General features: G+C 43.6%; 2 protein-coding genes across 2 annotated transcripts; one reads left to right on the forward strand and one right to left on the reverse strand.

Annotated features, from left to right (window-relative positions):
- The first annotated feature begins 1,301 nt into the window (after positions 1-1,301).
- LOC146393091 (voltage-gated potassium channel regulatory subunit KCNG4-like) lies at positions 1,302-18,486 on the forward strand. Its single transcript, XM_084926167.1, has 3 exons — positions 1,302-1,756; positions 6,772-7,611; positions 12,068-18,486. The coding sequence occupies exons 2-3, from the start codon at positions 6,853-6,855 to the stop codon at positions 12,902-12,904; spliced, it is 1,596 nt and encodes a 531-aa protein (XP_084782293.1). The 5' UTR covers positions 1,302-1,756; positions 6,772-6,852; the 3' UTR covers positions 12,905-18,486.
- Positions 18,487-18,510: 24 nt separating this feature from the next.
- Positions 18,511-20,121, reverse strand: LOC146393092 (uncharacterized). Its single transcript, XM_084926180.1, has 4 exons — positions 19,867-20,121; positions 19,425-19,646; positions 19,216-19,345; positions 18,511-18,863 (listed from the first exon to the last, which is right to left on the reverse strand). The coding sequence occupies exons 2-4, from the start codon at positions 19,486-19,488 to the stop codon at positions 18,749-18,751; spliced, it is 309 nt and encodes a 102-aa protein (XP_084782306.1). The 5' UTR covers positions 19,489-19,646; positions 19,867-20,121; the 3' UTR covers positions 18,511-18,748.
- Between the last annotated feature and the right edge of the window lie 7,385 nt (positions 20,122-27,506).

A 27,506-nucleotide genomic window follows, 5' to 3' on the forward strand; every position in this document is an offset into this window, starting at 1 on the left:
GAAGGGACCGACAGAGTTCACCTAAGCAGGTGGGTGAGGTTGAAAAAAATATACTCGACAGGCTTTTTAGCCAGTAGATTAAGGCTCCCCTGGTTTCTTTTAAATTTGTCTTTTATTGACTTCCAACTTTCATTTTCATTTGTTGTCTTCATGTTTAGAAGAAGAAAAAAATGTTCCACAGCATTGTTGGTTTGTTTTTTTCCACAAACCATTAAATTAATATATATGTACACACATGAGTAACATAAACTGTGTGAGTGCATGTAATCTCTGTGCATTCCCTTTTAGGTCAGATGATGTCATTAAAAAGGTTCAGACAGCACAAACATGGTCCAGAGGTCCAGTTCAGCGACTCCAGTTAGCTGAGGTGAAGCCTTGCAGACAGCTACCAGCTACAGCCACGAATAGGCCACGCCCCTTATAATGCTAACTTTAAGCCTTAAAGCAATTTAAACAGGTGAGTCATGAGCACATCCTCCCCCTGTACAGGTGTTATGAAGGAGGAAATGATCCACACAGAGCAAACAGTTTGTGTATCAGGCTGTAAACATGTTTATTTCTGCTGGAAAGCTTTAACATGGGAGTCTATGGGGACTGACTCACTGCTGCCTCTGCTGGTCGTTAGAGGAACTGCAACTTTTCATCATTTGTTTTTTACCACCTGTAATTTGTGACATTTAGTTTTGAGTATCTGAACAAAAACAGGGACTAACTCTGCGTATGTCCCTCCAGGAATAGAAAATAAGAACATACTGGTCTGTGGTGTCAGTCATCAGGCGTCTAATCAAGCTTTATATTATTTTCTAGAAGGCCTGCAGAACGCATGTACAGCAGGGTCCTGTTGTAGTGCAGCAGCACCAAATTGGAGTCTACAGAGTGTGTACATGAAATTGAATCCACTTGCATGTAGATGTGAGAAGCACAGCTCTGGCTAATAAAGAGGCTGTGCAGTAGACCCGCTGCTCTGATCAGAATGGATGCAGCGCGCTTTCTTTTTTCTCTTGGTTACATCAGACTTACTGTTGCAGCTGAGAGTTTTTGCAAACTGCTTCTCATTCTGACCTGTGATGGAGTCACACAGACTTGCTGTAAGTTTAAATCCTGCAGGGTGAATTATCCGGTCCGACCTCAGAGCTGTGGAGCTGTTAGTGACTCAACAAGATCCTGAAGATTAAATGGTTAAACTTTTACACGCGTCTCTTTCTTTTACCTCTTCTTGTCTCTCACATCAGACAAAACCGCCCCAAACTTCTTCCAGCACATTCAGCCTGTCTGTGTTTTACAGTGCATCGGCGAGAAGGGCTGGAGATGGGAGGGTGTGAGAAGAGGAGGATGGGGGGGGAGGAGGAGGACGGTCCTGCTGTCAAACACAGATGAAAATCCAGCGGCAGGTTTCAGGAGGACACCGCCGTTAGGTAATCGCATTTATCGTCTCCTCGGAAGCGGCGGGGGCGGGGGTCAGCGGACACCGAGCGCCGAGCTGCGCACAAAGAAATCCCTTTCATTCCGTTCCCTCCAACTCCGGAGCTGCTGGAGAGGCGACGTGTGCGTGTAGCCCGGTGACGGTGCACGGACACACACCGAGCCCAAACTTCAGACTGGATTCAGAAACTGGAGCCGGAGCAGCGCCTGTGCCTCGTAATTGGCGCAGTTACGCGGACGGTTGTGCGCCAGTCTCAGTGGCCGAGGAGCGTCTTCTAGAGAACATGAACGGGACACGTTAAAGAGCCGAGGCGGCTCGTATCCGCGCTGAAAGGTGAGTGAATCACACCTGGCCTGTATGGAACTTTGGCCGGGGTGTAGTTCAGGGTCCGCCCCTCATTTCTGTGTCAAGTTCAGGCTGAACTTTAATTTCAAAAATTGAGTTTGAGTCTCAGATCTTAAGCGAGAAAGTGGCTCAGCTCGCATTTTAATAAAAAATATGAGCTGACAGCTGGTTTCAGGTCGGAGAGGCTGAGGAAAGCTTTAGACTGTAGCTAAAAGATGGAGGACTCTACAGTCACATCAGCCCCTGGTATCTGGCTTCAACATTTTAAACAAAACTTGGACTGCAGCCATGATGTTTTTGATTATCTTATTTACATATAGCTTTTTTTAAATTACTTTATGTCTTTCTTTCTTTTCTTTGGAGTGAAAGTAGTTTGGTTCAGGCATCACACAGACACAGATGTCTGGTAATTACTGCTGAGTAAGAATTGAAATCAAACCCAAAAGCCAGAGCTCAACCTTCTTGGATGGTCTGTTAGTGCAGTGACCTCACAGCAGCCATATTATTGGTCACATGATGTCAAAATGCTCCAACAGCAAAAAAAAAAAAGTGGTCCAGAGGTCCAGTTCAGGTGAAGCTAGCAAACAGCTAGCAGCTACAGCCGCCTGTGTCACCGTCCACCTGTCATTCAAGAAGCCACGCCCCTAATGATGCAAACTTTAAGCCTTAATAAGCTTTAAACAGGTGAGTTATAAAAATGTTCTCCCCTGTACAGGTGTTATGAAGGAGGAAATGATCTCTTGAGACAAAACAATTTTTATAGTTTTGCTTTTAACATGGCCTCACTCCTGAAACCTCTTGTTGATATTAGAGGCGCTACATTAGCACAGCATAAATGAAGACTGGGCTGGAACACTGAACGCTTTGAAACATGTTCAGCTTTTGCAGGAGTGTACAGAGGATCTGTTTGCACTCATACAACCATTAAATGTCAGTTTTTCACCAAATTATGTTTTTAAATAAACCTCCTGTTCATTAGACTGAAACACACACACACACACACACACACACACACACACACACACACACACACACTGCACTGTTTTGTAGATTTAACAGTAAACGGATTAAAATGACTTTCTCCCTCCGTCACTCTATACTAAGTTTTAATGATTTTTCCCAATTTTATATTTCTTAATTATAAAGTATTGAGATTCTCTGCTGTGGCTCCAAATTGAGCTGCGTGCATCCTGCTCACTTTAATAATCCCTGACGTGTGCCTGAAATTGGGATCATAGATCATAGAGAGCAGCATGGCACTCAAACAGAATCTAGGACAGAATTCAGCGACAGGACAGAGCCATCAGCAACACAAACCAGGAAGTGGACTGGCTCTACTCTACCTGATCACCAAGTGCCTTGAATGATGTCTTACACATCCATTCACACACGCACGGTTTTCCTTTGTGTAGCTGCTTTGTGTCTAACAAGAAAGCTTCAGAGGTGGCTGCTTTTGCAGGAACGATGTAGACAAGAGTCCATAATGGGAGTCAGCATGGGATTTTATTTGAAATTACAACATCATTATATTTACTTACAAATATTTAAAGGTACATACACTAAAATAAGGAGGTAACAAGTCGGGTTTTTACAGAAAACGAAAGAAATGTGATGTAAATAAACTTTAGTACTGTGTAAGTAATTTAAAGTGGTTTCATTCATTAAGTAATTTAATGGGAATTCTGCAGAAAATCAAAGAATATTCTCTGATCTTGTGTTGTAAACATGGGGTAATTTTTGGGACATTGTATTATTAAACTGTCCTTTTATTTAAACACTATAAATATTTTCCTTTATTAACTTGTATGAAAAAATAAATATCTAAATCTGTAGCACAGCATGGTTACAACATGAAAGGGGAAATTTTGTTTGTTTTGCTTCACAATTACCACAAAAATGATGCAGTACTTAAATGACTCCTCCTTTCCTGTAAAATATATACAAATCTTTAAATTATTCATGCATTACTTAAATGTACTTACAGCATGACTTACAACTTATGTGTGGTTCGCTGTCACGAGAAGTGAGGATCTCAGTCTTTTATAGCTCACACTGAGCGACCTGTCAAACCCACGTTGCTTTCATACGAGCAGATTCTATATTCATCTTGTCGACATCAGGCCGAGGTGAAACTACTTTCTGCTCAAACCTGTAGAGCTGAAAGAGCTTCTTTGGTGATTCTCAGGCATTTTCTACTCTCTGGGTTCGTTCACGCCATCACTGTGTCTCACCGTCGAGTCACACAAATCGAGGCGTGAACTGGTGTGAAGAAACTGTGCAGGGTGTCGAGGCTAAAATGGGGAGTGTTGAGAGCTTCTTCCCCTTTCAGTCAATTTTCTATTTTACTGAAAAAGACACACGAACTAATGTAGACTCATTGATTTGTTCTTTAATGACTGGCATGGAAGAATTATTAGAGCTGTATATATTGTCAGATTTGACACCTGAAGCCCAGCTGGTTTAATACAGCACATCAGGATCAGTGTCTGATTTATTTAACAAAAAGCTTCATTTTTTTATCGTTGTCCTCGTTGTCTTGTTTCATCTGCAGGTTGGCCCCGCCTCTGGTCTAAATGATCATATAACACGGAAGAGTAGAAAACATATGGAAACTGAATGAGCTGTTCTTATAGGGTTTCAGGATTAGCAAAATTCTTATCTTAGCTACGTCTAGGTAAGCATGGTAATGTAAATGGTAAATGGCCTGTATTTGTATAGCGCTTTTACTTAGTCCCTAAGGACCCAAAGCGCTTTACTCTACAATCAGTCATTCACCCATTCACACACTGGTGATGGCAGCTACATTGTAGCCACGGCTGCCCTGGGGCGCACTGACAGCACATTATAGTCTTCAATGAATCTATAGTCACAAGCTGCTCTGCATCCAGGTCTAACTCCTCAGTATTGCCCATTATCAATGGAATATGGTCTTTAAGTCTGGCGTCATTAACTGTTTCCGTGTCAAAACTCTGCTTCAGGTCCCAAAGTCAAGCAAACACTGCGGCATCACTGTGAGTTACAGATTATCTAAATTCTTTCATCTGTAATAAAATAATCAGTGTGGCTGCTCTACCAGGTGTAACATCCAGACATCCACGAAAACAGAATTTTTTTAATTTAACAGAGTTAGAAGTTAGCAGGAAGTTAGCTCGCTAGTTTCCACCTAAACATGATATAGCATGTTCTGACTGAGAGATTTCTGAAACAAATTAAAACGTACAGCTCTGCTATCACTTCCAACATAAATGAAGACAGAAAACTAAACAGCAGTGATGTTTGTAGGGTTACTGAAGTTTGGCTAGCTGGTATATAATGATGTGCTACGTGATACAGCGACACAGCTAGCTTGTTAGCATAGCATAAACACAGTGAAGCTGGAGGATGAACGCTAACTTTATTCCACTCGATAAAAGTTAATGTGAGGGTTCCCGATGGTTAGGGACAAATGCAATCGCATGGCAGGATGCTGTAAACGGACCAAACTTCAGTCAGGAGAACAACTGAGATAATCCATCCACAATACGAGGTTAGTCATTCATATACTGCTGCATGGGCTGGGCTGGAGTTACATCGTAAGGTATTAAACACTGAGCTTTAAATTTAACGGTGGTAATAAAAACTGAGAGAGGCCGACAGTCATCACTGACTGTTTTTAGGGGTTTGTTGAGATTAAAAAGAACAAGATACAAAGAATTAAAACATGTTAAAATCACAACAGCTTTAATAAACAGAGAGTAGTTTGGACCTGGAAGCAGGGTTCATCACGTCATCACTTAAAAACTGGATGGCTTTGTCTTTTAGCATTAGCCTAGCTGAAAATCCTGCTTCGTATTTGACTTGAGAGTCCACTTTAGGTTTTCAGCTGTTGTTGATCCAAACTCTGCATTCTTTCTAAAGAACAGAAAAAACCTTTAATACTGAATAAAGAAAGAAAACTTTGTCACCCTGCTAACCTCACTCCCGAGTGGAGAATAAACGTTCGGACACAGCAGGTGGGTGGGGTTTTTTGACCATATTTGGGATATCCCCTCACCAGCATCATCAAAGAAGCTTCTAGAATAGAAGGAATTGTCTGAATCTGGGTATTTATTTGTACATACACATTTCATTATTTGAAAATCAGTTTTTAATATGACTGTTCAACATCGGAACAGGAGATATGACAGGAAATAAGAAAAAAAAAACACAATAAGTTCACTTCAGAATCCATCACCAAATTCATAGCAGACTAATAATGATTGCCACTGAGTCTGAGATTCAGTATTTTAGAAGATACGCATCAAATTGGGTGATATTCATGGTCCTGTGCTTCACTGAGGGTTGTTGTTCTCCTGGCAGCGACTGCAGTGATCCGAACTCTTTTTCCTGGCACGCTGATTTGTTTTGATCAGACTCATTACAGAAGATGAGGCTTCGCACAAATATGCGAGAGGCCTCATCTTCTCTCTCCGCGTTTCGGGCTGCTTTGCTGCTGTGGCTCAATATGTCTGTTCAGTGTTGTCTGTGATTAAACACATCAGAAACCGGCATCCTGCTCACATCCCATTTACTGCTCTTTGTTTCTTGATGGTATCTGACAGGTTATGACAGCGAGAGCTCGCTTTGAAAACTGCAATACTGACTCTGATGTCACGTCAAGCTTCAAGCCAAAACTTCTTAATCATTCTGAATTTGGATGTTTAACACCGATGTAGCAGTTAATTGAATGTGTCAGACAACATTTCCTAATAGTTTTACGTTGTGGGTACGAGTGGGGAACATTAAGGAAGATATTTTAGTCTTCTCTGCAAAAAAGGATGATTGAGTTGGAGTAACTTTAAAACATGAACATGAAAAGGCTCGATAAGTGACGTAAAAGGACTTGGATTTGATATCAGGACAGTAGGAGGTCTGGGACACTTCCTTCACTACATGTTGGTCCCTATTGAGCCCCTTGGAGACAAACAAGTTTGAATTAATGGAAGATTTCAACAGACTGAATCTGTCTTTTTGCTTCCCTACAGTTTCAGTGGAGCTTCCGTAAAACTCCGGTCAGTCGGACATAATAAAATCTCATCCATCCCGTCACACATCCAGCTGCCAGCATGCCCATCATCAGCAATGCCAACCACGACTTCAGCACCTACTCCATCAGCAGCGACGACAGCAGCCTCGACCGCTTCTTCACCGAGATCCCGGAGACCGAGACCCTCAAAGGCGTTTACTTCCAGCGCGCCCAGCTGCTGCGTGACCCGAAGGCCTCATACGTCGTCGACCGCACCCTGCAGGTTCTGATCAATGTCGGCGGCAACCGCTACACCTTCCCCTGGAGCACCCTGGAGCAGTTTCCTCAGAGTCGTCTGGGTCGCCTGCGCTTCTGCACCACCCCCGAGGAGATCGCACGACTCTGCGACGACTACGACGAAACCTGCCAGGAGTTCTTCTTCGACCGAAACCCAACAGCCTTTAGGGTCATCCTCAACTTCCTGGCGGCAGGCAAACTGCGTCTGCTCCGGGAGTTATGTGCCGTTTCGCTGCACGACGAGCTCGACTACTGGGGCGTGGACCCCGGACATATGGAGCGCTGCTGCCGCCGTCGCATGATGGCCCGGGTGGAGGAGGTGGCGGAGCGGGAGCGTAAGGAGGAAGAGTGGAGGCAGAAGAGGACGATGCTGAAGAAGAGCAGCACACAGACGGAAAAGGGCTATCGCAGACTGATCGTGGTGCTGCGCGATATGGTGGAAAACCCTCACTCCGGCCTGGCCGGGAAGATGTTCGCCTGCCTCTCCATCGTCATGGTGATGGTCACCGTCATCAGTCTGTGCATCAGCACCATGCCGGACCTCCGAGATGAGGAGACGAAGGTGGGTACAGAGCTTACAGAATATGGGTTTAAATATGGGTTTAAATAAAAAAGAAATTTCTGGGATCTGGCTGAATGTTGAACCTGACGTCTGCATCTGGGGCCACTGTGTCACGGTCCTGGGTCGTTTAACCCAGTGTTTCATTGTATTTTGATATTCATTGTTTATGTTTTGGTTCTTTTAGTCTTCTTTAGCTCCTCGGTTGCCTAGTTATAGTTCTGTGCTCATTTAGACTCCTTGTGTCATCTTCCCCCGTTCCCATAGTTTCCCAAGTTCCCCTTGTTGTTGGGTGTGTCTTACCTGTCATGTTATGTCTGCATGGTTCCTGTTGTCAACTTCAGGTCACATCTGAATCCCATCATGCTTCCTATTTACTTTGAAGGTCTTGTTGTCTTGTTCTATGTGCCTAGTTTACACTTCCCTTGTGGCGTCATTATGATTTGTTTGTGTCAGCTGTTTCCCAGTGTGCGGCCACTTCCCTTGATCTCCCCTTGTTTGTATTTAGTCTGTGTGTTTCCGTTCAGTCAGTGTCAGGTTGTCTGTATGTACCCCCATGTCATCGTAGCCAAGGTTATAGTCATAGTTTAAAGTCATATGTGTGGTATCCACGGAAACCTCTAAATCTCTGCTAAAATCTCAGGTAAACCATTTCTAAAACCACCAAACAAAGCGAAGATGCCAAACAGTTACGTGATTTTCTGGACTTAAATGTGACCCAGAGCATATTTTCAAAGGTGTTATGTGCTATAAAACACTTTAAAAAATGAGGCGAGGGAAATAAAAAATCAAACTTTTCTATGTTTGAGTACAGTAACTTTGAAATAGTAACATCTGCAGTACTACTTACACCTCTGATGAAATCTCACAAGTATTCGCTTTATTTTGATACCAAGATTGGTTACACAGAATTTATAATTGCAGAGAAATACAATGAATTTCCTTTTTGAACAGGAAACTCAGAAAACCGCTGTGGGCTTAACAGGTTAAACACATGGAAGTGTGTAAGACTTCTTTCTAACGGTCAGCAGCATCACAGACTCACCCAGTTTGTTCCTCTTCACACATTCGGGCTAATTGCAGAGTTCAGCAGTGCACAGCAATGCTAGCTCACACTCTGATATAGCACGTAGCACTGTAGCAGCTGGAATACACGCTGCACTCACCGCTAAACTGGAGTCTGAAAGGGGATTTTTCTGAAATATCTAAATTAAAACATGTAAATATTATTCAGGACTGTAATCACACAGGTGCCAATAAACCAGGAAATGTTATAGGAAAGAGGAAAACTGACCCCGGGGTCATCTGGCTGACCAGTAGAGGCATTTTAAAGGGAAGATTCATGGATGTAAAGAAGGAGGGCGCGCAGAGGGTTGGCGTGACAGAGGATGCTGGGATAGGGTGAGATGGAGGCAGGTGATGTGTTTTGGTGACCTCTGCAGGGAGCAGGTGGCAGAAGAAGAAGTTTGTGTGAATGTGTAAATGTTGTGATGTGTGATCGTGTTGCTACCTCTACAGAGCTGCACATGGCGCATAACTGCTTTCTGCTCCTCACCAAAGAGTCTTTGCATCTAAACTTAACAACTAAAGCTTTCAGATGGTCCAAGAACAGCGTGTACTCCAGCAGTGGTACAGTCTGTGCGCTCGCGTGGACAGTAAACAGTCCTACATGATGATTTTCATGGTACATTGTTAGTTTATGATGACTGCTTTGTTGGAGGACTTCTTGTAAAAAAGATGATCTAATGCAGAAAATGGTGCTGAAGAGGGGACCTGCTGATGCTGGTTAGAGCCGGTTGTTGCTATAAAGCTCTTGTTTACTTCCTGACTTACAGTTTTATGTGTTGCAGAGATGAAAACATCATTTCTGCTGTAGTTGGCTCTCTGGGTCGTTCCCCTCAGTGGCGGAGCCGTTAGTGAAGGATGGTTTTTAGCTGGAAATTTAATGAAAGTAATGAAAACTTCACAGAGCAGACTGTGTGTTGACTGAGAAACATTTCCACCACAACACTAAATATTTCATCCTATTAACGTCGGCTCACGTAGCTGTGATGTAAAGTGGGGCTGATTGTGATTAACTGACAGGTAAACTGATGCCGACAGAGCTGCAGATTTTGTTCTCTCACTGTGATATTTACAGACAGAAGCTTCTAGAAAAAACCAGAAAGCTCGCAGTGATAAACACGCTGCACGGTACCTGCACCCAGCAACAGACAGGAGAGTGGAAATGTGACGACAGATGAACGTGCGATGTGTGGGCTGGATGTGTAAAAGCAGCTCTTAGCTAACACATTAATCACATCACAGTAATATAACAGAGTATTTACATGTACATGTACAGTCTAACTGCACATTTAATCCCTGAGATATTTTAATATAAGAAAAAGAACAGATGCAACAGTTTATCCCAGAGTTTCAGTGATACAGAAACGCTGATTTAATTTGAAATTTTTATAAATAATTGTTTGTGCAGAAAATCCTGTGATTCTAAGACTTATATTTTTTTAATTAACAGAATATGTCTGTTTTTTTTACTATGACCCTAGTGTAAAAATATACATTTCTATGGCAGATAATTAAAAAAACTTTCTGATATATTGTTTATCTATTAGTTGTTTGTTTTGGTGTGTTCTGAATGGCCATGGAGATTTTTTTATCAGTAGGAAAAGCTGTAAAACTTATGAAAAGCTTAAAGTGGAACATTTTTGTCCTTTACATTTTCCAAATCCATCCAGTGGGCCTGATTCTGGCCCCTGGGCCTTATGTTTGCCAACCCGACTCAGTATGAGAAAAACGGGCATCCACAGAAGAGTCCAAGAATAAAGTTATGGAGAATAAATCCTCTGTAATTACAAATAGGTGCGGTTATAAATCAGTGTAACTTCAGTGATGGAAAGAGCGATGACAGTAAAAAGACAAATTAAAGCACATTAATGGGGCTCAGGCGTGGATTGAAAAGCAGCTTTTGTCAGCGTGACTGTTTGCTGGTTGTTTTCTGCCGGCGGTCTGAGGTAACCAAAGGAGACAGCGTGCAGAGCTGACTGCTGTTGTCAGTGTAACGAGTCTGAATTTGGCTTTTGTGAGCTGGAGACAATAAATCAATTCCTCCCGAACGTTTTTGCAGTCGGTCAGACTAATCGAGCCGACAGAAAATCAAAGTGTGGACGTGAGCGCTAAAAGAAGCTGAAAGTTCTGAATCTGGCCGACCTGTAAGGTGGATGGTTCTGCTGCAGATATAATCGTGCTAACGTTAGCTTACAGAAAATACAGTGTTTTTATTTAATGTTAATTATCAGGAGTCATGGTTTGAGAAAAAAATAAGATCTGACGGATTTGCTTTTCAAAAACAAAATTTCACCTTATATCTCTACAACTAATCAGCGCCGGCCAAATTCTAAAGACACCACTCAATGAAATTAGTAAATTAGCATAAAGCACTATCTTGACACAGTTTACAGCAGCCTCATATTTTATCCTTTGACTCCACTAGAGAAGTTTTGTATGATTTACAGATAGAGATAGCCCTTATTTAGCTCCTCCCACTTCAAGGCCACCCTTTAAGACCACTTTCTTTTGATTGGATACTCTCTATGACATCATGTAGAACCAGAAGTAGAAAAAAATTGTGGTAAACTAAGTGATTCTGGCTCACATGGATTACTTGTGCATACACTGTCCTCGTTATTAGAACGTCTGGTCATGTTTGTTATGCACATCATGGCTGGAACAGGATAGAAGAAGATCTGATGGAGTAAAACAGGAGAAAGCAGAATGGAAGCAGGAAAATCATTTTTATTATACAGCTTTCACCAAGTACCAGGCAGAAAGTTCAGGTGAGGTTCACCATCCTTTCCTGAATCTTAGCTCCCTCACAAATAATTCACCTGTTTCCAGGAGTAGTATTTTATCAGGGAACACAGAGTTCTAGATTAAAAATATAAATTTTAATGCTTGATGGAAGCTGCCCGACGGCGTCTTCTTGCCAGAAGTCGTTCACATTATGTGCAGTTAGAAAAGCCCGTGTTCTTCCAGGTTGTAATTTTCACTTTTCTTTTTGTCACTCTGGTATTTGTGGACAGTTCTTCATTCAGTCGTCTTTCTTTCTCATTTTTTTGTCATCATTCTGTCATCTGTTAAACTCACACTGGAATAAAAATGGATTTTTTCCCTGAGGCGACGCATACTTCTTATTACAACAGACACTTTTCTTTAGCATTCACCTCCAGAGAAATCAATGTAAGTGCTCTGCAGCTTTTAAATGTTTTCCAATTTCTGGCTTTGTGCAGACAGACGTGGAATTAAAGTGATGGTAAGGAAAACCGAGAGGCCGTTTGCCCTTGGCACGGCGAGAGGCAGCGGGCCTCGCAGGTCACTGTTTTCTGAGGCTATCTGAGCATCAAGTGTGAAATCGATGGAGCGACACTTTATATTTGCTCTGTGTTTCTGTCCCCGTCTGCAGGGCGAGTGCTCCCAGAAGTGTCACAACATGTTCGTGGTGGAGTCCATCTGCGTGGCCTGGTTCACCTTGGAGTTTGTGCTCCGATTTATCAACGCCCAGAGCAAGCTGGCCTTCGCCCGCGGCCCGCTCAACATCATCGACGCCGTTGCCATCCTGCCGTACTACGTGTCCCTGGTGGTCGACATCAAAGACGAGTCGCACGAGGATGTCATCATGGGGGCCGGCAGAGGCTACCTGGACAAACTGAGCCTGATCCTTCGCCTGCTGCGAGCCCTGCGGATCCTCTACGTGATGCGGCTGGCTCGCCACTCTCTGGGCCTGCAGACGCTCGGGGTGACCATGCAGCGCAGCATGAGAGAGTTCGGCCTGCTGCTGCTGTTCGTCTGCGTGGCCGTGACCCTCTTCTCACCACTGGTTCATCTAGCCGAGAGCGAGCTGGCGCCGTTTGCCGCCACGCACCCCCACCACAGCTTCAGCAGCATCCCGGCCTCTTACTGGTGGGCCATCATCTCCATGACCACCGTGGGCTACGGCGACATGGTGCCGCGCAGCATCCCCGGACAGATAGTGGCGCTGACGAGTATCCTGAGCGGCATCCTCATCATGGCGTTCCCGGCCACCTCCATCTTCCACACCTTCTCCCGCTCATATCAGGAGCTCAAGCAAGAGTACAAGCGGGTGTGGAAGGAGGAGCGGGACGAGGAAATAGCCGCCGAGTCGGGGAAGAGCTGCTCCAAGGATGATTCTTCACTAGATGAGCTCAAATCCGTGTCGAACAATGGGAACGACGGGATGAAGTCGAGCAACACTCCCACGCTTCCGTCTGCAGCGTTCTGATGGAGGTCATGTGACACTTCTGGTTCATTATGTGTTAAAAACTTTCTCCTTCCCGTACATTAAAACTCTGGAGCAATTGTACGATGAACAAAATAATATTCCACGCTCTAGATTCATGTTTCCATCAAAGTGTGTCCGCAACTTATCAGGTTGTAGTCGCCTCTTAACTTCCACCAGGTCACTGAGGTTTGTTTACATCAATCTGATCTTGATCCTGATTTTGGCTTCACACATTTAAATGGATTTGATCACGTAATATTATAAATGCACGCTCCTCCAATAAAAAGGAAATCGAGCGCTCCCTAAATCAGCGTCTGGCCACCTGCCTGCGTGAGCCAATCGCAGCTGTCCCCTGCACTGTGCCGCCGGCTGCACTGATTAACCAAGAAGATGTTATGCAAAGAGTGCAGGAGAGCTACGTCTGCACCATAAAGCAACCCGAGAACACCCAGAACTGTAGAGTAACAATCATCCAACATCAGCTCAGACGTCCATGACAGCGAGGCTGTGCAGCATCCACTCACAGAGAAACACTCAAATCTCATTTCACGTGGTCAAAGATAAGTGCCGACTAACCACGGTGAGTAATGAGAGCTTCGGGAAAATGGTCAGCTTACTGGCAAAACATCTGTTGTTACCTCATGCAGTTATTTTTCAAAGCAGCAAAACGTCGCTCGTGCAGGAACAACAAACACAGACTTTAGATCTTCCTTCTAGGAGATGAACGAACACTTGATTCATCTGCAGATATTCAGTTATAAAGAATAACTACAGGAATGTTGCATTATGTAAAAGTGGAAGCAGCACCCTGCTGATTTAAATTTCTGCAAAGTTTTGCGAAAAAATGCTATGAATTTATTTTATTTTGGTGCAAATATTTGTACAGATGTGAAACCATCGAAAAATCCGTGAACGATTGTAACAAATAATCAAAATAACGGCTTAAACCGTGCAGCCGTGCTGAACATTCATTACTTTTTATGGAGTTTTAGGGAAAAAAACAATACAAAAGGAATATAACATCTTCTGGTTTTTGCTGCAGCTGAAACAAAGTCCGTCTGTAACTCTGCACACGTCACTGCTGACCTGGTGGATGTTAGAGGTTCAAGTGTCCTGTTTCCTGTCCCAGCCGTGTTTGTTTTTAATGACGAGCTCGGCGTATGTAAAGTAATCCCTGTGCACCGCTGTGCTCTACACACGTTTATCGCAGGTTTTTCTATCGTTGGCTCTCTGTGATGTCAAGTGGATCTCCTTATATGGTCATCTCCAGTCCACAGCCCTGGCTGTGAGTGCAGAACCACCCCATGTTCAAACCTTTGTGTCTGTGAGCCACTCAGAAGATTGCTTTAAAAGGGGGAGGAGCTATAAGAGTTTGTGTTCAACGCTCAGTAAGATATGAAAGAGTTGTTTGGTATCGTGAGTCAGAGCAAAAGCACGGAGCTGGAAATGAGTCGTTCCCAAAGCCTTTCCCGAACGTTGAATTCTCCCTTTGTTTTCTGAGGAGCTCCAAACTGTGGTCTTAATAATCTTACTCCTCTCTGTGGCTGCTAGGAGACACTGTGTCTGTAGTAATACACTATTTTTGTACACACTCACACACACAGTGCACCAATCCAATTACAGTATGATTGTCTGGAGAGCATCAGTGTAATGGAAGATCACATTTCTTCCTCTTGGTTCTTTCAGTTTTAATCAGATAACTGAAAGAAGATTCTCAGCATCGTCTTTTCTTCCCGTTTGCTTTTGGACTGTGACGCTGACCCGGCTCTCGAGTTTCGGGATGTTGGAGTGTCCTCGAATGGACCATCGGCGCTCGCAGAAGCCGGTGATGAAAACTTCACTGTGATGGATTGCACAGCACAGACGCCGTCACGTCTCAGAGAGGATTTTTCAGAGGGAGTCGGTGGCAGCCTGGAGGGAAGAAAGTCATTTAAAAACCAATCAGCGGAGGTGTCGAAGCATTTTTGAGAACCACCAACTCGGTCCTTCAATGTGCACAGAAATTCGTGTCCTTCATTCTTTAACCGCTCACGTCTTTCTGGCATTTTTAAAATAAAATAACACTTGGATTCATTTGCTGTGATGAATGCTTTGGATTGTTTTATTGCACTCGAAGCTCCCGAGCAGTTTTAATGACTACATGACAGAAAAATGTGACTTAAAAAGAGGCCTTAGAGAACGAGATGGTGGGCTCCACTGTATTGAATGGAAGGACTAGTTAGTAATGAGAAAAATGCAACACTGCAGTCAGCAGCGATGAATTACACACTGTGGTAACGACTTCCTGTGGAGCTTTGTTATAAAGAAACTAAAACGGTGCTTAAATTCAAAAGTCACCCTCAGGCACCTCCTGCAGTGACCGGCTAATACCAGAAATGACCGTAAAACCTGCAGTTCCTCTACCGTCCAGCAGAGGCAGCAGTGAGTCAGTCCCCATAGACTCCCATGTTAAAGCTTTACAGCAGAAACAAACATGTTTACAGCCTGATACACAAACTGTTTCATCTCTATAGATAATTTTCCTAACATAACACCTGTTTTATAACTCACCTGGATTAAAGTTTGTATTATTAGGGGCGTGGCGTCACTGACTGACAGGTGGATGGTGACACAGGTGGCTGTAGCTGCTAGCTCTCTGCTAGGCTTCACCTCAGCTAACTGGAGGCCCTGAACTGGACCTGTGGACTGAGATGTTATGTGTCTGTGTGATCCTCTCGTTCACTCTGGCGATGGCCTTCTTTTCCCAGCTTAAAACAAATCTAGAACATTTAAAAAAATAAATCTAAAAAAATAAATAAAAGTGGAGCCTCCTGATGGCGTCTAAATCTTGGACAGAATTATTCACACCTCTGCTGATAGAAATGTAATGTCAGATCAAATATGGTCCTCACTGTAAGACGGGCAGGCAGACTGATGATGCTGAAATTTGGCAGGAAATCAGCTCCAGATGGCTAATTTCTGTGTTTCCTTTCAGTAAAACAGAAAAGTTTCAGATGAGAAATCTGCAGGGAGTTTGTGCTTTTTGCCCTGAATTACATTCATTTATGCAGCTCATACACATTAAACAGGCTGAAATAAACTGGAGTGACCCTTTAATAAGCTGCTGTAACTCTGCCGTCACAGCTTCATGCACATTTCTACTCTGAACAAAAACCAAAAGGTCTGACTTTGATGTATCTCATTATTATATTTTGTCATCAGTTTAAATTCAGCTGCACTTTTCCTCCAAATGATTTGTGCTGGAAGCCGGACGGATCATTTCTGTGTTTGCTGCCTTCGTGTGCATGGCTGTCTTCAGATGTGTTGTCACGCTGACATCTGCTGTTATCGTTCGTGTTCGAGACGCAGATGGAGGCTGTGCGAGAGCCTCTTTCTGTCTCTGCAGTACTTGTTTGACACTTGTTGGCACGACGGCTTCAGTTTAAATTACAAACAATGGGAACATTGAAGTCCAGCAGGCACTCGTTCTTCTCTTGTATCACTTCTTGTTTTCCTCCAACCCGCACGGCCTGCTGTCCTCACAGGAGACGAGGCTAACGGCGTGACACTCACGTGTCCTTCACCCCCTGCATCTTCTCCTTCATCATCCTTTGTCCGATATATCCAATATATCCACTCTCCCCCGTCTGCACATGTGCAAACCATCTCAGCCTCGCTCTTCTAACTTTAACTCCAAACCACAAAATAATCTAAACAGCAGTACATGAGCGGTCCTAGGTTTTATGAGCCCCGCCCCCAAACCGTGTACTCCTAGCAACAGTCTCAAGCTTAGATAAATGAGGACGGTTGAATCAGGAAGGGCGTAAATCCATAATATCCAAATCAAACATGCAGATCATCAGCTGCACTAATAATGAAATAAACTAACTGATTGATATTAATAAATAAAGTTCACTGAGTAGTGGACCCCACAGTTTTGACTGTATTGCTGTAGCGGTGCTTTGGCGCACCCTGCTGGTGATATATGGTCCACCATAAAGAACATATTATGGATCCAAAAGGATGCTCTTCAATCTCAGAGTCTAAACAAGTAACAGAATGTGGAGGAGACGTCAGAGCTGGACCCTGGTGGAGAGTTAAATGCCTGGGAAGAAGCTTCTCGGATGAGAGGTGGAACAAAGAAGTCCAGTTGCTTTTCTTTCCAAGCTCCTCAGACTGGAAAGACTTTAAACTTTGCACAAGAACTTAGACAAGCTCTAAATATTCACAGAATCCAAACGCTTTAAAAGCACCAAGGTCCTGGGACCATGCAGCCTCAGGGCCGTATCTGCTCCTTTGTGCAGGGAGAACAAATCAGTTACACGTTTGGGACCAAACCTTCAGAAACAAGCTCTACGAGGAGCGGCGTGAGGAACCAACCAGCTCGACTGTCCAGGGGACCAGAGGACAACTGGCAGGTCGCCACTAGTGACCCGATCCCGTCACAGGTGAGATCAGGTTCACAGTGGGTACACGTGACAGACACGAGTCTGGAGGTGCCGTGACGAGCGTTATGCTGCCTGAAACATCATCTGTGAAGGGACAATGGGCCGAAGACAAACGCTGAACGAGCTGGGCGGCGAGCGCAGGTCGGAATAAAAGATGTCGATAAAATTAGAGAGAAATCAGTCAGGAGGGACAAGCAGAGAGCACCAGCTGCTAAACTGCTGCCTGTTTGGTTGTCTTGTTGTTTCCTCGCCAGTGCAGGTGAACTGCACACAGCGAACGCTGTGAGGATCATGTGATCATGTGTTAACACGTTTTAACATTATTCACAACAAACGTGGAAAAGCTGGACCGAACGCGCTGCTTACACATGAACCCACACATGAACCCACACATGGAAGAGAAAACCAAAGCCCGAGGCAACATTTCCTGATTGGACTGGAACTTTTTAAAGGTTGTAATTTCTGCATCTGCTCTCGGATGTTCTTCTCATTTTGTGATCATGTCTGACGTTTTCTGTTTGTCTGCTCTTAACTGTACACTGGCCTCAAGAACAGAGATCTCAATCTTAATGTAATAACCAGCTCAAATAAAGCATCTAATAATTAAAAGGAAACCAAGTCAATCACAGCTCATCCAGACCCTCATACAGGACATGCCTGTAGTTTAACCAATAATCTTTGTAGTTTGTTTCATAAATAAATATCGCTGTAGGAGCCTCGATGCAGTTTGTGGAGTTTATATGTTTAACATAATTTGGCTTAATGATTAAAACTATAAAGTTATGGCTCACTTGCTTAGAGTTGTATTATATTGGAAGGAATATTTACAGACTGACATATTAAGAATAATGGAATAAGTTCTTAGCTTGATTTCTTGTGCTTAAAATGTATGCTTTTATTTTGATAGGGGACAGGAAGGGTTTTTTTTTAACCTCTCAGTGTCTCTGCATCTGTTTGAACTTTGTCTTTGATAATTCTGGATTGAGTCACCGTGTACCTGAGAGGACAAAGTGGCGCGTCGAGCTTCTGGAAAGCTACAATCGCTGTTTATTGTCTCCACTGAAATGTCTCATGATATTAGCTAAGAACAGCACGTATAATGTGACAAGCTTGTGGAACGCCATGACTAACCTTTGTGTGTGAGGAAGACATCCAACTCAGATTCAAACTCCAAAATAAATTGCAGAGAATACTTAAGTTCAAAAGTCTTTTATTCTGAAAGGTTCAGATGTACTACTTGGTATTATCTCAGTTTAAAAAAAAAAAAACAACACATGAAAGGTTTAAATAATTCAGTTTTCTTTGAAATCATCAGAAATATTGGGTTTAAGTTCTGTCACAGTTCAAACATGAACATGAGCACCGAGCTGTAAAAATCATTGATGTTTGACGAACACGCCCACAAACGAACAACGTGTTAAACTTTCGGGGCTCCTGACTGTCGGGATTTCTTCTTAAATTCTTTCAGATGCATCTGCGCGTGTTTCCATTCAGGGTCGAGGCAGAACTTCTTTTTGGCCTCAGTGGTGACTCTGTAAGAAACACACAATGCACACTGTAAGGACCACACACAGCGCCAGTGATGGGAAGAAGCTGAAAGACACGAAATACCCGAAAACACGTAAAAATGTTTCATTCAAAATCATTTTAAAAAAGTGGAACGATGATGAACCCAGTGAGAACGATCACATGAAGCAGATTTACAGGTCTAATGATTTGGAGACCAAACATGGAGCAAAGAGACTAAAACTAAAGCTGTAGCTGAGCAGCTGATCAGGGAGCCACAATAACACAAAGTAATTATGCCAGCTGTAAAACTCAAAACTCCAAATTAGATAACATGAATGTTCAACACCTGTCACATGACTTTCTGTGTTTACTCACATGATCGCTTTAAGGTTGCAGTCGCTGGTCATCGTCACGTTCGTCACCTTTGTCACTGGTATGTGGATTTTATTAGTGACGGCCTCGCAGCATTCGACACCGTTTATCACCATGTCTATAGCGACTGGCACTGTGAACACACACACAGAGTTAATACGAGTGCAGCTCAGACTCACGGCGCTCAGAGGTCAGAGGTCAGCGGTACTCACTGGCAGAGCTGTGCTTCAGGAAGCAGATGAGCGTCAGGACCGTGAGAGCCAGCAGAGTCTTCATGGTTCCCGACACAGACAGATGTTCTTCTCTTTGAATGTGCAGGGCTGATGTGCTCTGACCTGCTCTCTGCTCCCTTTATATCCGACGTCCACGTTCATGGCTCAGTGTGTTCTAAGAAGTTACGGTTCCCCTTTGGTTCCACTTCTCCTTTCTCCTTTCTTTAATACAGAGAAACAAAAAAAACGTTTTTGTGCTGCATTCTCTGAAGAAGTTTAACAGCTCTGATTTTAAAGCCTGAGGTTTATCTGAAAATTACACCCTCAGCAGCTGTGTACACCACAAACCACACAGAGCTTTCTCAGAGTGTCACAGTGACAAAACGTCCACTTAACTTCCATTAAAAGGTCCAAATCCAAATACAGAGTCCGCTTTATTTACCCGCAGTCGTGATCGATGGCAGCGTGACGTGACGATGTTTATGGAAGCTGCATCGTGGTGTTCAGGATTAAAACACAGTGAAGGTTTCATCCTCCATCAGCTGTTTAAATGCATTCCACACATCAGCTCTCTGCAGGAGCCTCATCATAATCCTCGGGGAAGCCGATCCATCCGCCATGGACTCTGCAGTTCAATGATTTAATGCCACATGAAGGTCTTTCTTCATGTGGCTATTCCAGGTCAGGGCTGTAGGGGTGCTCAAGCCCAGACCAGCCAATAGGGAGAGAGGCAGGTACATCCTGAGCAGGTCGCCGTCTGTCACAGGGCTGACTCAGAGAGACAGACAGATTCACACCTATGACCAATCGTAAATCACCGGTTAGTCTAATGTGCTGCAGACTGCGGGGAAAAGCCAGAAAGAACCCACATGCAGAAAGGCAAGAGTGATGTAATATCGATGAGAAGAGGAAAAATTTGTAGTAAAACGTAATTAAAGGGGACTTATTTTCATTTTCAGCTCCATATTTTAGTTACGGGACTCTAGGGTAGTTTTGCACGATGCAAAGATGAAAATAATCCTCCTTTGTCTGATACAAAGGAGGATTATTCAGAGACTACACCCTCCCATTGCCTCAGTGTGTAGTTCCTGAAATGCACTGCACCTGCAGCTCTGCCTGGGACCCTTGGAGACAAACTGGGAGCGTTTCACACCTATGTTTAGTCTGCACAAGGTCTTTTATTTTGAAAAATGACAGGCTGCTGTGTGCCATCCCCGAGTCTGACTTCCTGCCCTGCTCATCAGCTCTCTGCAGCTCCACATGCCATCCTTAAGAAATTAACCTGGAGCTAAATTTAGATCCGGGAGCAGAGGGACACCTCTGAGGCGCTTCTGAAAACACATACCATAATTATGAGCTATTAAGCTGCAGGCTCACATAGAATCGTTTGTTAAGACGGTGTAATTAAAGGGAAATACTTCATTAAAGTCTGTTATGTTAGTAAGGTTTGTGATTAGAGTTTTGGGGTCAGACCTCATCGATGCTTTGAAAGGACCGATCTGTACAACAGGCACAGAGGACGTCGTCACTGCTTGGCTGCAGTTCTTGCGGCATCAGCGAGGTGTGATTGTAGAACCACTGAATGAGTTTTATGAATGATGTTTCAGTCGGTTCACCCTGAACTATCCCTGAGACTCACAGCCCCACAGAACCAGCACGTAGAGGACGAGTGCAGTCACATAACAATAAATCAAAGTGAAGTGATTGGAACAGCAATGCTAACACTGCGTACAGCACTTTGTCTTTTAATCAAAACAGCATTAGCAAAAATGAATTTAAGACTTCGTGTTGGCAGATGAATGAAGGTGAATTAAAGACAGAACAGAAAGACTTTCTGTTTTACTTCCACTTCCTTTTCCTGTTCCCATGAATTTTTCTGCTGATTAATTCTTCTAAACATGTCAAATACGTCACAATGAAGAAGTTGTGGTTTTACGATAAACTTCTGCTGATTACGATTTATTTTCTTCTATTTACTGAATTCACTGAAGTTATTTTATGTGTGAAGCTGACCACAGAAAAGCCAGAACGCTGGAAGTGAACATGCCTCTGTGAGACATGAGCATGGAGCACATATAAATCCACCTAAAGCTCCATACAGCACATTTAATATGAAGAAGTTCAATGATGTAGGCAGGTGCTTGTCCTTGAAGAGCTCTATAAGTCAGGACCAGAATCTTAAAATGGGCTCGACGGGGATCCAGCGCAGGTGTGTTAGCAACGGTGTCACGTGCGAGTACTTCGATGTTTTGGTCAGAAGTCTTGCTGCAGCGTTTTGAACAGTCTGTAGACGCTTCGAGGAGTTTTTGTTTAAACATGTAAACAGTGAATTACAGTAGGCCAGTCTTCATTAAATGAATGCATGAATGACATTTTCCAGTTCAGTACGAGATACAATAGGACTTAGTTTGGAAATGTTTCTTAAGTGATAAAAGTGATAAAAGCAGGACCGAACCAGAGATTTGACAGCCGGGTCAAAGGTTACCCCGAGGTTCCTGATAGATCATTTCACAAATGTTGAAAGAGGACCGAGAGCATTCATAATCTTAGGTACATTCTGTCAGGAGCACATACAAGGACTTCAGTCTTTCCTTCGTTAAGTTGGGGGAAGTTGTCAGCCATCCAAACTTTAACGGATTCTAAGCACTCATTCAAAATCTGCAGCTTAGAAATATCTTGGGGCTTGAAAGAAATATATAACTGGATATCGTCTGTGTAGCAGTGCTAGCAGATGTCCTCAAAGGAGCTCAAAACATGCTGGAGGGGAAGTAGATATGTTAGGAGCGATAAAGGCCCCAGCACAGAGCCATGTGGCACACCATAGGACAGGGACGTGGAAGATGACCTGTACTTAGGCTACGTTCACTCTGCAGGTCTTAATGCTCAATTCTGATTTTTTGATCAAATCCGATTTTTTTGTTTGCTTGTTCACACAACAAATAAAATGTGACAGCAAACGCGCTCCAGTGTGAACGCTCAAAGCGGCCGCATGCGCAAAAGAAGACGTCACACACAACGCGCTCTGTTTAGACCCAGAGCAACGGTATTGTTTGACTGAAACAAAGACTTGTTTCAGACTTTACGTTTCCCAACTTTGCTTTAAGTTATAAAGTTATTTTGTTATCTACATTTGGCCTAATAATGATCCTTACTGCTGTTTTAGAGGAGCGGTGCTTCAAAGGATAGTTACAGATTTCTGTCAGAATCTGCAGATTATACAGTACAAATAAAATGTTCACGTTTCTCCAACGTTGTCTTCCCAACAGTTTCACTGGATGGCCAGGAAGCGTTCACGATGTCTTCTCGGGCGCTTCTCTGGCGCTGATAATTGCCGTCTGTCTTGTGTCAGCGACGTAAAAGACGGCTGGTAAGAGAAGCGCTAACTTAGGTTGTTTTTAAAGGGGTTGTATAGCAGCATTTTAAAAATAAGCTGGGACTTTACCAGATGTCAGTGAGGTGTTAATTATGGTGAGCACACAGGGACCAATAGAATGGAAGATGGCAAACAGTCAAGTGAGCAGGACGATGCTTTGCTTGAGCTAACTATTGTTACCAGCTCCTGTAACGAACAGGGTAGAAAACGTTCTAAAATAACTTTTTCTGTTATTTTATTTCACTTCTGAAGTCAGAAGCAGAAACACGTCTGAGTCTAGAGACTCGCAGCCTGGGCCGCACTTCCACCAGAAAAAGGACGCTTCTGAGAATCCGTTTTCACACATTTAGGACCTTCAGAAAGAGTTTCACAATAAATGTTTGTCCTTTGGTATTTTTGGCACATCGAGAAAAGGGAAGAAGAGAAAGAAAGCCAGTTTCCTTTTCCTTCCTTTCACCTCTGCTCCTGTTCCTGCAATCCTCACTGCACACATGCATGTGTTAGCACATGTATGCACATCAACCCTGATCGAAATTATAACAGCAAACATCCAAAAGAATATAAAGGTATAAATTCAACCTTTGACTCAACTGTGACTAAAATTTGATCTGATCACAGCATCAATTACAGCAGGAAGAAAATTGTGTTATTTACCTTATTTCATTTAAAAAGGCAGAAGTTGCCTGTAAGTTTTAGGTTTCATTTTAAAACATTTTAGTTTGAACCTTTGGGGCCCTACATGGTCAGGCTCCCCAGTACATATCTGACCTGCTGAGACTGCAATCCTCTTCCCGAGCTCTGAGGTCATCAGGTCAGAGACTGTTGGTGGCCCCACGCACTCGATTTAAAACTCGTGGTGATCGGGCCTTTCAGGCACCACGGCTGTGCAATTCTCTCCCACTGATTTTACGCTGTACAGACTCCTTTGATCCTTCTAAAAAGCAGCTGAAGACATTTTTATATAGGCAAGCTTTTAATTAACTTGTTGTTTTTATTTTGTATTTTACTGTTTTACATTGTTATTTGTTGTATTTCCATTATTTTTCATTTTCTTTGTTGTAAAGCATTTTGTGATTTTTATCTGCGAAAAGCGCTACATAAATAAATTTGACTTACTTACTGAGCTGAGCTCATACAGCTTTCAGAAGCCTCAGTGTTTCCTAAATCTGCATCCAGCACTAGGTGTAGTGGTGTCAGGAGGAAGAGTCACATGACGAGTGAAAAGCACACACACACACACACACACACACACACACACACACACACACAGGCCATTTGATAAACTCCTGTTTGTACTTTTGGACTTTTAGACAAAACCAACATTTACATTTTTGAATTAGTTCTTGGCAACATATGGACGCCATGTTCAGTTCATACCACTGGGTGGCACCATATGACCGGTCATTAGTATGATTTTACTAAGACGACAGCTTTAGGTGAACAGAGTTACTTGCTTATCTCTGCTGTGTGACGGATATTGTTACTTTCCTCCTGATAACCAGCCTATTAATGTCCTCTGTATTATGGACATTTGTTTGTGGTTTGTATCTTTGACTTATTTGAGCTACCTTACAAAGTCCTGATGTACAGAGGACATCCTTTGTTGATTTAGAATAGAATAGAATAGAATAGAATAGAATAATCCTTTAATTGTCCCACAAGGGGAAATTTGGTTGTAACAGCAGCCAGAAAGACACATGTACAACAAACAGGACACAGAACAGAAACATGCACAATTTTTCTTACATATTTACATTAAGGACAGTGGTTACTATAAGCATAGTACTGTACAGTTATTAAATTAAATAAAAATAACTACAGATAAGAGGCAAAGCAGGTTGTAGTGCGAATCGGTTGATTAAATTATTGCAGTTACAGCGCAGATGTAAACATCTGTGTTTGTTGGGAGCAGTTCTGATTGTACAGTCTGACAGCTGCAGGGAGGAAGGACCTGTGGAAACGCTCCTTCATGCATCGAGGATGCAGCAGTCTGTCACTGAAGCAGCTCTGCAGTTCAGCAACATTTACATGCATGGGCTGGGAGACTCTGTCCATCAGAGATGTTATTTTGGCCACAGTCCTTCTGTCTCCCACCACCTGCACTGGGTTTATCCAACCTCTTCCTCTCAGCTGCCGATAAACCGCTGCTCCAACATACAACACAGTAAAAAATGACAGATGCCACCACAGAGTCATAGAAGGTCTTTAATAACGCTCCCTGGACTCCAAATGACCTCAGCCGCCTCAGCAGGTAGCGTCTGCTCTGACCCTTCCTGTACAGAGCATCAGTGTTGTGGCTCCAGTCCAGTTTATTATTCAGGTGAACACCCAGGTACCTATAAGACCCCACTAACTCAGTGTCCACTCCCTGGATGTTCACCAGTGTCAGTGTGGTGGGTCTGCGTCTCCGGAAGTCCACCACCAACTCCTTGGTTTTCCCGGCGTTGATCAGCAGGTGGTTCTGCTGACACCAGTCCACAAAGTCCAGAGTCCACCGTCTGCACTCTGAGTCGTCCTCACCTGTGATGAGGCCGCCTATGGCAGAGTCGTCAGAGAACTTCTGTAGGTGGCAGCGTGGGGAGTTGATGGAGAAGTCTGCAGTGTAGAGGGTGAAGAGGAACGGTGCCAGCACAGTTCCCTGTGGGGCCCCCGTACTGCAGACCAGCGTGTCAGAGACACAGCGCTGTGTCCTCACATACTGTGGGCGTCCTGTGAGGTAGTCCAGTATCCACTGGGACATGTGGTGGTCCACTCCCGATAGCTCCAGCTTGTGTCTCAGATGAAAACCATCCATGTTTACGTGTGAGTCCGGAGTTAGCGCAGTTAGCCACGACTCACTCCCCGTAGCTCCTCTGATGTCGGGTAAGAGCCGCCAGCTCGTCTACTTTATTGGGGAGAGATCTCACATTCCCTATAATAACAGATGGAATCGCTGGCCGGTACCTCCTAACTTCACTGCGACGCCTGATCCCGGCCCGAGTACCGCGTCTCTTCCTCCTCACCTCACGGGGGATGTTGGTTTGCTCGGCGGTAGGCAGGGCAGCGGAGGCCCCGAGGGCTAACAGCTGATCCCTGCTGTAAACAATGGGAGGTCGGATCTCCACGCGCTCTCTGGGCACAGATGCCGTAAAAAATGTAATAAAGAACACGATTGTCCATAAAAGTCTGAGCTCCATTGTGGGGGACAGCAGTCCACAATAGAAAAACAAAACAAGAAACACAAGAACAACAAAGAAACATATATTAAAGAGAAAAAAGGACTCGGTCAGGTCGGAGCTGCTGATACTGGCTGCCAGCTCAGAGCGGCGCCGGAAGTTATTTATTTATTTATTTATTTTATTTATTTATTTATGCCTGTCCCGTTTGGTTCTTTAGCCATCAAAATTATTGTTTGAAGGCCAAGAAAGATGTCCAACGGATTTACTTTACCAAGTGGATCATCATGGCCTTGCAATATTGGTCCATTTGATTGACCTTTATTATTATCATGTATTTATTTTATTTTATTTTCAGTTGTTACAGACGGGACAGACATGACTGGGGGATAGGACAGGGAGAAAGAAAGATAGATAGATAGAAAGAGAGGGACAGGGAAGAGGTACTTAAAAAAATAAAATCACCTGTTGAGAGAAGAAAAAACAGAAGAGAAAACAAGCAAAAAAAGAGAGCAACATAATAAACACAACACCATCGCAATGATCTAGCTAACAGTAAACAGTAGACACTAAATATTGAATGTTGTTGTGCAACGCACAAGATCGACAGCACAATGAGGTAGCAGCCAAGAAAGTGTAGTTTGTGTCTGTCAACACCTGTGTACACCTGCGTGCACAGCTGTGTGGAACAGCACGTAGGAGATCCAGGCTCCAGACATCCAGAGGCCCCAGAGTTCGAGAGCCCAAGGAGGACCATCGGAGGGGCATCCGTGCCACCCTCCTGGGAGGAGCTGAGGAGAGCCCCAGACGAGGGGTCACCCAGCAGCCACGGAGCAGAAGCCAGAGGGGGCTGCAGTGGCGTGTTGATTTTCTGTTATTGATTTATAGCTCGCACACACCTACCTGCTTACAAGCCTGCAATAAATGAGCATGAAGGGAATAAGTGAGTCTCGATTCTTGTGTCCTGACCGACGCTCAGCGGCGAGCATCACACAGCCGCCTGTGCAAACACAGGCTCACCTACACAGGATGATGTGACAGATGTTGGATGGATGAGAACATAACTTTTCTTTGCTTAAGGTTCAGATTAGTAAATGTTGTGTCACCATGACTGGTTTCAGCATAATGACCAACAATTCATCCATTTATTTTTCTCATTGTCAGATTATAATATTATTTTATGCCATGTTAGACCCTTAATTAAAGATGGTGAATTATTATGTAGTTTTAGTTTGCATTATTCTCCTGAATTAGAAGAAGGTGATAACTATTGCATTTGTTAAGCTGATTTGCATTACATTAGACTGCTGGTTGATTGTGAATGAATGATATTGTTTTATGATGCATTATACTGCTGAGTTATGAGAAATACTGTTTGCAGAAAGTCATCGCCTTATTTGTCTGATTAGAAGAGAACAGAACACACTGGAGTTTTCTGCCCCATCTCAGCAGGAGCAGATAAACAGGGAGCCAAGGTTGTAGCTTAGGCGCTGTGTGAGAGAAAGAATGTGAATGTTTAGGCTTTTATGATTAGGTGGGGGCCACTAGAGGCTA

This window comes from Perissodus microlepis, chromosome 1 (genome assembly GCF_051167445.1).
Source record: "Perissodus microlepis isolate ML-2025 ecotype Zambia chromosome 1, ASM5116744v1, whole genome shotgun sequence".
Classification (NCBI taxonomy): Eukaryota; Metazoa; Chordata; class Actinopteri; order Cichliformes; family Cichlidae; genus Perissodus; species Perissodus microlepis.

Coding starts and splice junctions, on each gene's coding strand:
- LOC146393091 (XM_084926167.1), top strand. CDS start 6,853: ATGCCCATCATCAGCAATGCCAACCACGACTTCAGCACCTACTCCATC. Junction 7,612..12,067: donor TCCGAGATGAGGAGACGAAG/GTGGGTACAGAG, acceptor CCCCGTCTGCAG/GGCGAGTGCTCCCAGAAGTG.
- LOC146393092 (XM_084926180.1), bottom strand. CDS start 19,488: ATGAAGACTCTGCTGGCTCTCACGGTCCTGACGCTCATCTGCTTCCTG. Junction 19,346..19,424: donor CCTGAAGCACAGCTCTGCCA/GTGAGTACCGCT, acceptor GTGTGTTCACAG/TGCCAGTCGCTATAGACATG. Junction 18,864..19,215: donor TGCAACCTTAAAGCGATCAT/GTGAGTAAACAC, acceptor TGTTTCTTACAG/AGTCACCACTGAGGCCAAAA.